This window comes from Momordica charantia (assembly GCF_013281855.1).
Source record: "Momordica charantia cultivar OHB3-1 chromosome 10 unlocalized genomic scaffold, Mcharantia_2.0 BLBB01000010.1, whole genome shotgun sequence".
Lineage (NCBI taxonomy): Eukaryota > Viridiplantae > Streptophyta > Magnoliopsida > Cucurbitales > Cucurbitaceae > Momordica > Momordica charantia.
Genome location: NW_028275158.1, coordinates 18,953,924 through 18,965,001, shown reverse-complemented (window position 1 = coordinate 18,965,001; position 11,078 = coordinate 18,953,924). Strand labels below are relative to the sequence as shown.

Sequence of the window (11,078 nt, the reverse complement as noted above, 5' to 3'; positions counted from 1 at the left end):
GGTATATTTGCTACAACTGATATACCTTGATATATTTTATACTAATATATATAAGCTGATATGTCTCAATGTATTTCATATTAAGTATATTAGTTTTATAACTGACATACCTACATAAAGGTATGTTAGTTGATATATACTATTATCAATAGTATATGAACACACACATATCAGAGATATATCAGTAATATATCAATAACATATATCAACACACAAGCATTTGTTATTCTATCAATTATGCCAAAGAAGTCTGTCACATCCAAATTTATCATGTTGGACAGGTCAAATATATCATCATCTTGCTAGACAAAGTTTGCTTTCACATTTCCCACTTTTTCCTTAAGGGAATCTTGATAAAGATCAACAAAGTGTTTTGACGAACGACAAATACATGCTCAATGTTCAGTCATTCTACATCAGAAGTATTTATGTTCAATACTTCTAGAACTCTTATCTTGTGGAGCTTTTCCTATATGATCATCATTTCATGTGGTTCTCTTGACATTTAGATGATTATAACGACCACCACGACATGAATAATTATTTCTTTCTCTATCGAGGTCATGACCACGACCTTGACTGTGATTGTTAAAATTCACAACATTTGCTTCAGGAAATGGTGTTGCTTCCGTTGGTCAAGATTTATGACTTTTCATCAACAACTCGTTATTTTGCTCAACCATGAGAATACATGATATAAGTTAAGAATACTTTATAAACCACTTCTCTCGATATTGTTGCTGTAGAAGCATATTTGAAACCTGAAAGGTAGAAAATGACTTTTCTAACATATCTCCATCATTCATTACTTGAATTTTTAACCGATTTGAAATCTTGGAGCCTCAAGTGCATCATTCATAACTCATTTCATGATGATCTTACCTCTATTTTAAATTATGTCATAAAACACGGGGATATTTTATTGTCAGATAGTTAAATCTTCAATCCCTCGTGGAGATGATGATGAAGACTTTTGTATTTTCTTGACTCAAAGTCATATTTCCTTCTTTAATAGTTTCTCCCATGTTAATGGCATCCAAGTGGGTTTCAGCATAAATTACCCATGACAAATAATTATTGTCATTGATGTCAAGGAGAACAAACCCTAATTTGATAAGATTTGTCATGATAATACTATCACAAAAAAAATGTATTTATATTAGAAATTTTAATACATACAAAACATGAAAAACAACATATAACTTAAAAAGAAAAACAAATAACCCACTTTTAATGGGGAAATGGTAGAGGCTTGTACTGTTATCGTACTGTTACGAAATTGAAAAGCAAAACGAGACACCACGAGAGCAAGAACAACGAAAAGAAAACAGATAAAATATAAAATTGGAAAATAAAATTTGGTATAATTTCTCTTAATTTTTCCTCCACAAAATTGGTCTTACATAACCCATTAGACCCTCTTGGAATGGACACTAAAAATGGAGGAAAATTAGACACATGGAACTATTGGACAATAGCACTTGGAGCATGGGTAACGAGACACGTAACTATTTTGGACATTAAGCAAATGATCATCTAAATATTGTAATAAGCTTTTATAATAAATTATGTATTTTAAAAAATTCAATTTTTTTTTTCAAATATAACCTTACTTTTATAAAATTTAGACGTATCCTAACATAACTCAACTGGTTAAGAAATCTACCCCGACTAAAAGGTCGTGATAACGAATCCCCACCCCATATGTTTGTACTAGAAAACATGTATTAGAAAATTATATTTTTATACTATTGATGTAAATATGTCTTTTTTTTATTAAATTACAAGTTTTGTCCTGCATTTTTAAGGATGTGTTTAATATATTCCTTAGCTTTGAAAAGTGTCCATGTATTTCTAATTTTTTATTTTGTGTCTATTTTGCTTTTGAACTCTCAAAAACACAAAATTGAACCCTAAATTCATGAGAATTTAAGTTTCTAATAAATATAAAATTTTAATTTTATATCTTAAATTTTAAATTCATAGACCTATTAAATATAGAATTGAAAGAGAACCCTAAATTCATGAGAATTTAAGTTTCTAATAAATATAAAATTTTAATTTTATATCTAATAAGTGTAAATTTTAAATTCATAGACCTATTAAATATAGAATTGAAAGTTAAATATCTCATGGTTTGATTTCTATCATCTCAATTGTAGAATTCACAAAAGAAGAAAAAAAAAAATTTGACGGACTAAACTTATACTTTCACATTTTTTTATCGACTAAATTACAAAAAATACCCTATACTCTCAAAAGTTCAATAATACTCTTGTTTCAAATAATATATTTTGAATGTTGTACTCAACAAAATATATATATATATATATATATTGAACAAAACACCTGCTAATATCTAGAAGAAAAACTTGACTTAACAGAATTTGAAATGATTTTGTAATATATATTTTGAACAAAACACCTGCTAATATCTGGAAGAAAAACTTGACTTAACAGAATTTGAAATGATTTTGTAACAATTAACTCGCGCTAAAATAAATTTGACTATGACTATGGTCAATTATATGTCCATCATTGTTTCTACTCAGTGAATTTTTTTTACCGTTATTAAAAGTTAAATTTATTGTAATACCATCTAATAGTTCTCAATTATGTTACGCGAATTTTTTGATTCAAAATATTAATGGATATATTTTTTGAAATTTTAGAAATATAGAGGTATTTTTTAAGGAAAAAAAAATAACTCGAGTGTTTTTCTTAATTTTTCAAATAGTAATTTGGCCTTTTTTTTTTTTATATTTGGAGTCCCAATTCGGCGCCGGCCGACTCTGATTGCGACGTGTTCAGTGGGCAAAATGGAGAAATTTAAATTCAAAAGAAACCAAAATGAGAGAGAGAGTAATCAGAATCTGCAGCGAGTGACTCAGCCATGGCGGTGGACAAGTGTCCTCCAACGGCGATGACTCGTACCAGTACCGCCGCCAACTGCTTCTTCTTCCTCATCTTCTCCTTCTTCGGAGTTGCAATCCAATGCATTCCAGTTTCTCCTCACGCTTCCGTTTCCCCCGACCAATCGCCGCCTCTTCCTCCTTTCAGACCAATGGTAATTTCTCATCTTCTCTTTCATGTTTTCTTTTCTGTTCTCGTCTTTCCTTTTCGCATGCGCCGACGGTCTTCAATTTCATCGCAATTTCCCTTCCTCTCTTTTGCTATTAATATGATTCGTTCTCTAATTAGTCCTGGAAAGCAAGATTTGCTAAATATGTAATGCTTGATTTTGATTTTTGTCTGTTTTCTTTTCCCTCTCGTTTGGGTTCAGAAGAGGAGGAGGAGAGGTGCTCTGTTCTTCGATGACGATGTCATCAATTCATTAGTCCATTTACTTTTGTAGATTATTTTTTAATGAACCAAAGTAGAAGTTTTAAAAGAACATGCACCAAAATGAAAAAAAGAAAAGAAGTTAGAAAGTACAAAACCAAAATTGAGGGTTTAAAGTACATTCACCAAGATGAAAAAAAACTTGAAAATCTAGAATTACAAAACCAAAATAGGATTTAAACAGTATACAATTTAGTCCTTGATCTCTTGGAAGTTTCTATTTCAGTTTTATGTATTAATTTTTTTAATTAAGTTCTTGCCATCACTAAATGTTAAAAAAACACATATGAGTAGCAATGTAGCATTTTTATGGGGAAATTTCTAAAGCAAGGGCTATGTCATGTAATCAGTCACACATCAAGGACTTGGTTTTTTAATAAGAGGATGAAATTGGAACTCTTAAACATTAGGGACTAAATCAAAAAACAACACCTAAAGGTTAGGGACTAACCCAATATATTTAGCTTTTTTCTTTTCCTTTTTGAAAAGTATTCTTTCTTTGATAAACTTAAAGCAGGTGGCAAATTATAAAAAATTCTGGAAACTTTTGTGTGAAAAAGTTGGAGTTCATTACCGTACTCCTTCCTCCAGGTAACACTTGTTCGTTACTCCGCTAATCGGTGTTTTATTCCATTTTCGTATTGTCTTTTTTCATGTTCTTTTCATCAGGACAGCAAAAGTGACACTGAATGTTTGAAAAATGGGGGGAAAGGATCTCTTCTCAAACATGTATTTAGAGCATTTGATGCGGATTTCTTCAATAATACAAAGGTTTATAGGACCAAATTCTTTTCAGGTTTTTATGTCATATGTCATCGTTTTAGTTCATGTAAAATATTCGAGGAACCTTTGTTTTTGAGTAGATGGAGGAGATTTTAAGGGGAGAAGAAGAATTTAATGTGCCTATAACCAGAGCCAATAGAAAGTTAGTTGCTTCTGAAAATGGAGGTCTGCATAACCCTTCTCCTTTGGTGTTCAAACCTGGGTGGGCAGACGAAAGATTTCGACATAGGAACGGAAGATTTTGCTATCCTCCTGTATCTGGAGTAAAGAGACCAAAAAATGATGAAGATATTGCCTTCATGAGTGTATGTCCGTAAAGACTTAACTTTTTTTAGTTTGTAATGATTTAATCCATTTACTTTTGTGGGTAACACTTTAGTTTTTATAGTCTTCCTAAGCAATTTATTGATGCAAGTAGTTGAAAAATTGTATTAAATCAAATAAAAATTTTCATGGTAAGAACTAAATTGTTACAAACTTTAAGACTGTAGGGGTTAAATCGTTACCGAAAGTACTAAGACAAAATCATTACAAATTTTGAACTACATGTCTAAATTTTTACATGTTAAAGCTCATGCTTTAGTAATATTAAAAAGTACTTAGACCAAATGTGTTTTTTTAAGCTAAACAACTGTTGATGCAAGTTTTAGGGAACTGGTCGAACTGGAGGTCGGGGTCAATCGAACCTTATAGTTCAGGTGAATCGACTCTCGAGTTGATCGAGAAGCGGTTGGGCCTTAGCTAGGAGTCGTGGCCTATAGAGAGAGCGATGAAAAGGAGAACACCGGTGTGGTGTCGGCGTACCACACTCTGATGCTTAAGTCAATGAGCTTAAGAAGTGAAGAATAAATGACGTGTCTCGGTAAAATTGCATACCTTCGAAGGTCAGAGAATCTTTCTCTTTATGGGTTGATGGTGGTGAAGATGGTCCTTTTAAAGTGATGGGGTGGCTATGCCCACCTATAAACCGCACAATATGGCGTGAGGAAATGAATGCCCTTAACTCTGCCGTATCCAAAGATGGGCGAGCATGTAGGCTGCTGGCAACGAGGCAGGCTAAAAGAGGTGGTGGCTGCTCAGGCCCTCGGCCATTGTAGCCCACGAGCATGCCAGCTAGCTGCTGAGCTGCAGTCTGCAGATGGCCGAGCAATGCTACACATGGATGTGTGTGCCTATGGCTGCATAGAGTTACAACTATTGGCCTGCTCAAGTTGGCAGATGCGCAAGCTTGTGTACTAGCTTGTTTGTGCAGTCCTCTTGCGCTCATCATGAGCTCCACATTGGTCTTCCTTGGGCCTAATTAAGCCTGGTATTTGAGTAGGTTCCCCAACAGTAGCCCCCTACTTCAGGGCAAACATTTTCCTTGGTTTGTAGTATTCTTCTGATGTATCTTTTCATAATTGAACTTTACACCACTCTACACGTCATCGTTTTATCCATATCATTGTAGTACGTTGCTTTGCCCTGCCAGCCGCACAATACACCGTTTTGCCTCTACCGGTCGTGCAATATGCCATTTCGTCCCTATAAGCCATGCAATACGTCGTTTTGCCCCTCGCTGTTTCGCCCGTACCAACCGCACTACATCTGCATAATAGTATGCACCAGATGTGGTCTCGAGATCCTCATTAAAGCGACATTTGTCTCCTCCTTGGAAAGTAGTGTGGAGTTCAACTACAAATAGGTCTGAAACTTTGAAGTAAAGGGCTATTATTGAGGAATCCAATGTTGCTTTGGCCCCAAGACGACCAATCTTGAGATCAAAATGAGCCCACGAGGATCGCGCAGCACACAAGCTGCACGGCTGCCGACTTGCGTCGTGTGGCTCACACAGCCATGCACGACCATGTGCAGCTCAACAGTTGGCTACCATGTTCGTGGTTGCAGCGGTCACCATCTCTTTTAGTGCGGTCCTACTTGCGGGCTTGCTGTCAGTAGCCCCCACAGGCTTGCCACCTTGGGACACGGTAGAGTTAAGGGCAGCACACTTGCCCAGCCACCTCCATGACTTTAAAGAGACCATTCACACTACACTCACCTTATAAATAGAGGGGAAGGTAATTCCACCAGACTCGTCCTTTATTCTTCACTTCTAAGCTCATCTACTGTCTTAGACATTGGAGTGTAATAGGCTGACATCACACTGGTGTTCTCCTTTTTATCACTCCCTGGAGACCATGACTTTTTCTAGCTAAGGCCCAATCGATCAACTCGACGGTCGATTCACTTGGATTATAAAGTTCGATTGCACTGACCTCCAGTTCGACCAGCTCCCTAAAAATTGCATCAACAGTTGTGGCATTTCGGGTGCATGATCGGTTGAAATTCTATTAGGTTCTTGAACTTGGCGAACTGGTCAAAACGAAGCAGGTTACATCTCTGGAGCTTGTACAAATTTTTCTGCAGAGATTGAAAAGGTATTCATGCAATCAGCTTATGAAGTCTTTGCGGACAATGTTGAAGTTTCATAGAATCACTTTCTACTGAACAATATCAGGTACAACCATGTTCTTGAAGCAGTCGTTTCTTTTACTGAAGAATTGGCTCATAAACAAGCAAAAGAGGCTGATGAATTGTTTGCCCGAGGAGTGTATTTAGGTTTGTGATTTTAATAATTTAGGCATAATCATTTTATTTTTTATTTTATGTTTTTGAACATTTATGTATCTATTTCTTTTGAAAAAAAAGTACTTTCTAAAAAGTAGTTTTTGTTTTTATATTTTCCAAGGATTCAAATGTGTTTTGAAAGTCATACCAAAAGAAATGGTGAGATGGTAAGATACCATGCATGATTTTAAATATAAAAATAGAAACTTAAAAAGACGTCATTCATTTGGGTGGTGTATTTATAAGTTATAGCTAATTGTTTACCTTTCTTCAATATTTTACAAATGCAGTATTAAATTTATATATCACTTTGAGATCAGATATTGTTTTACAGGTCCACTGCATGGAATTCCATACGGGCTGAAGGATATAATTTCTGTACCAGGATACAGAACAACTTGGGATTCAAGAAGTTTTAAGGAACAAGTAATTGATGTTGAAGCTTGGGTTTATCAGCAGTAAGAAAGATTTGGCTGTAAATTTATCTCAGAAATATGTCAAGTGACATCTTCACTAACAAATCATGAATCATTTGATTTTGCAGGTTGAAGTCAGCGGGTGCTGTTCTTGTTGCAAAACTTGTTTCTGGATCGCTTGCATATGATGACATCTGGTTCGGTGGTCGGACAAGAAACCCATGGAATATTGAGGAGTTCTCTACAGGGTCATCAGCTGGACCTGCTGCTTGTACTTCTGCAGGTACCTTTTAGACTTGATCTGATTGCTTCACTACTGGGCTAATATATTTTAGGTAGAATTCTTGAAAAACTTCAACCATTTGGTTTTAGGCCCAAATGCATATTATTGTAAATGTAGGGAGACTTGCCATCTTTTTAACCCTTGATTTTCCCAAGGTCCATGATGAAGTTGGGCCTTTGTGTGTTTTTTTTTTCAAAAAAATTAAATTACATGTCAAATCCGGGAAACTTGTAGGGTTGTCTTATAGTTTTTTTAGTTTCAAAAGTGGGTTGTCTTGTAGATCTTTGGACTTTAAAAGTGTCTAATAGGGTCTTGGTAAGGTAAATAATACGCTTGTGAATTTTAAAAAATATTGCATATGTTAAAAGACCTCTCAGAAACAAAATTATTTATAGATTTGTTTAGAGAGATGTACTAGTTCAGGAATTTATTAGACTCAATCACCAGTTCAGGTGTCTATTAGAAAATAATTTGGGCCCTTTTGAACTAACAATTATCTTTCCCTTGTCATTTTGGATATGAGCACATAAGAGATGTGGCTCAATAACAATTATATCTGGATTGTTCTCTTTTACCAGGTATGGTTCCATTTGCAATTGGATCAGAAACTGCTGGCTCAATGACTTTTCCTGCTGCTCGGTGTGGAGTGACTGCACTACGGCCAACGTTTGGAACAGTTGGTCGAACTGGAGTGATGAGTATTTCTGAAAGCTTGGTAGTAACTATGAGTCCCTTTTGCTTATCATCTCAACTCGTCTTCGATATTCATTCTGCCTTTGCTCAACAGGATAAGCTTGGTCCATTTTGTAGAAATGCTGTTGATTGTGCAGTCATTTTGGATGTCATTAGAGGAAAGGATCCACATGATCTCTCATCAGTTGAGAGTCCTCTTGACGATCCGTTCTCCATCGACATTTCAAAGCTTACCGTTGGATATCTTGATGATGCTGACATGGAGGTTGGTTAATCCCATTAGAGTAAAGCCACCTCATAAAGGCTTTTACATCTGGAATGTTAACCAAATTTGTAAAATGGTGATGGTAGGTTGTTCGGGTTCTTTCGTCGAAGGGTGTTAATATGGTGCCATTCAACTTATCTTACACTGTTGACTCTGTTCAAGGCATTCTTAACTTCACTATGGATGTTGATATGTTGGCTCACTTTGATGAGTGGCAACGGATGGGGCTTGATGATCAATATGAAGCTCAAGACCAATGGCCGACCGAACTGCGTCGTGCGCGTGTACTTTCAGCAGTGGACTATGTACAGGTATTGTTTTGCCTCTTTCGAGTAGAATTTGTATATGTTCATTTCCATTGTGAAATACTTTTCCCTATAATCACGAATATAATGCTAGAGATTGCTGTTGAGGGAGTGGTAAAAAAATTCTGGTTTAATTATAAGTTGGTTTATGAACTTTTAGGATTGTGTCTAACAAATCTCTACCCCTTAAAAAGTTCATAAATAGGTCTTTGAAGTCTGTTGGGTCTTTGTTCTCTAAAAAGTTTAATAACTTCCCAAACTTGTCATTAATTCCAAAATTTTTAAAGTACAAGATACCATAGTGTTTATTAACAATTTTTTCAAGGTATGAGGACTTATTAGGTACTGATCCTAAAGTTCATGAACCCAACTTGTAATTTCACCCAGATGTATAGATGAACCGGTGAAATCACGATTTTGGAGAGAGGGAAGATTGGTGTTCTGATTTGAAATCATTGAACATGTAATATATCTGCAGGCACAGAGAGCAAGGGGGAAGCTAATGAGGGAGGTTAAAGAAAGTTTTAGTGTCGATGCTTTCGTTGGCAATGCCACGGACTGGGAGAGGGTTTGTATGGGAAATCTTGTTGGTTTGCCTGTTATTGTTGTTCCAACAGGATTCAAAAACATCTCAAACCCACCTCCCACTGCCACCAGACGAAGAACCACCATTACCACCGGCATTTATGCTCCTCCTCACAGGGATCACATCGTAAGTATGCTTCACCTTCCACTCCTAACAGAACACGGTGACATGTCAATTTTTAAAACTCTATTAGCACGTTTATTAGAACATATGTATTTTAATGATTCTCATATTAAAAAATTGATTCTCATGCTTCATCTCAAGATAGTTCAGAAAGATCTAAACTAACTTGTCACTTTTTTAAATGGATATAAGGGGCCGTACATTTGGCGAGAGCTTGGTGTCTCTCGGTCATATTGGCTTAGAGGTCTCAAGTTCGAACTTTCTAGTGAACTTAATACCAATGTCTCCTAGATTCGAGCCTTGGGGTGAGCGTGGATGCTCCTGGGAGCAAAGCTCCGATTTACGTGTTTTGATATATGTTCAACAGTAGCGTCTGTGCTTCATAGGTTCCCCTCTTTAAGTTTAGCTTTCGGGTGAAAACTGATTCAAATTCACCTGCAATTGATGTTGATGTGTAGGCTCTGGCTTTGGCGATGGCTTACCAGTCTGCAACAAATCACCACAGAGCAAGACCACCCATTGATAATTTGGGGCCTCATGATTCTATACCAGATACACCCCTGGCGCCTATTCCTCCAAGATTATTGCACGTTTGAAGATGAATCTGCACTTTATTTCATGGTTTTCTCAAGCCTAACACGACCTAGAAAATGGTACATACTATCCTTAGTGCAAAGCCTTGGCCTTATCTTACATTTTGGTTCCCACGCTTCTTTCGCTTCACCAACGAACGGATTTAAATATGTAAGGATTTAGTTAATGTGGTTTATAATTTGTAATAGTTCGGTATAATTGTCTACCGGTCGGTCTATTCAATCTTTTATGTGTAATGGTTGTCTCCCTAGCAAAACGCTTCAAGTCTCTAGATGGTTTATTTGAAGCCACTGTCAAGTAAGTTTTGGTTCGTTGGGTTACTTTATCTTGTTCTATTAGACAACTATTTTTGTTTTTTGTCTCTCATTTTTTTCTTAGAAACGTTTTTAAAATTGTGTAGATATTTTAGAAACGTCGCAACTATTGTTTCTTTTTTTTAAAAAATATAAATAAAAGTATTATTTTATCCTTCTTTATTTATAAAATGCATGATAAATATTTAAATGATAAATAAAATATAGAAGTTTTGAATATTTATTTTTTATACAAGATTTTTTAATTTTAAAATGGTAGGGAACAAGGAACGATTATTAAACACAGTTTTTCTTCTACCAACATCAGCTCTCCTGAAAAATAAGAAAATGAACAACTGAGTCATAACTGAGTCATTGAATTTTTTACTCACATGGATTTATCCTTAATCTTGAACTAAGAACATGAAAATTACAAGATTAATTAATTATTTTTTGTTTAATCATAGAGAATAAACTGCTTGTTGGGAGGCCATTATGATATGAAAACTCTTTTAAGAATGTTGTCCATTTCTTTTTTGTCTGTTTCTTTCATTATGTTATTAGTTCAATTTGATGATGAATGAAATATTCTTCATTGGTCAAAGCACTTTTTTGTTTCTGAATGAATCAAAGTGCCTTGATTACAAAATTTTCAAAGTGCTTTTATTTGTGGTTAAGCTCACGGAGTCCTAAATTAATAATAATAGTAAAATTACAATCAGAATTTCAATGAAAGGCAAACTAATAAATTAGGGAGCTTTCGTTTCAAATAAAAAAAGTAATAATAA

General features: G+C 35.2%; 1 protein-coding gene across 3 annotated transcripts; it reads left to right on the top strand.

The window, feature by feature from the left end:
* The first annotated feature begins 2,843 nt into the window (after positions 1 to 2,843).
* On the top strand, positions 2,844 to 10,317 carry LOC111013354 (Amidase family protein). Of its 3 annotated transcripts, none has more exons than XM_088118996.1 (13): positions 2,844 to 3,067; positions 3,860 to 3,933; positions 4,017 to 4,113; positions 4,206 to 4,430; positions 6,460 to 6,542; positions 6,623 to 6,723; positions 7,067 to 7,190; positions 7,277 to 7,431; positions 8,010 to 8,146; positions 8,219 to 8,389; positions 8,476 to 8,700; positions 9,173 to 9,406; positions 9,862 to 10,317. In XM_088118996.1, the coding sequence occupies exons 1-13, from the start codon at positions 2,894 to 2,896 to the stop codon at positions 9,997 to 9,999; spliced, it is 1,938 nt and encodes a 645-aa protein (XP_087975122.1). In that variant the 5' UTR covers positions 2,844 to 2,893; the 3' UTR covers positions 10,000 to 10,317. The 3 variants fall into 3 exon arrangements, with proteins under 3 accessions (XP_087975122.1, XP_087975121.1, XP_022143479.1); XM_088118995.1 differs by having other exon boundaries at positions 3,857 to 3,933; XM_022287787.2 differs by lacking the exon at positions 3,860 to 3,933 and having other exon boundaries at positions 4,012 to 4,113.
* Positions 10,318 to 11,078: the final 761 nt, after the last annotated feature.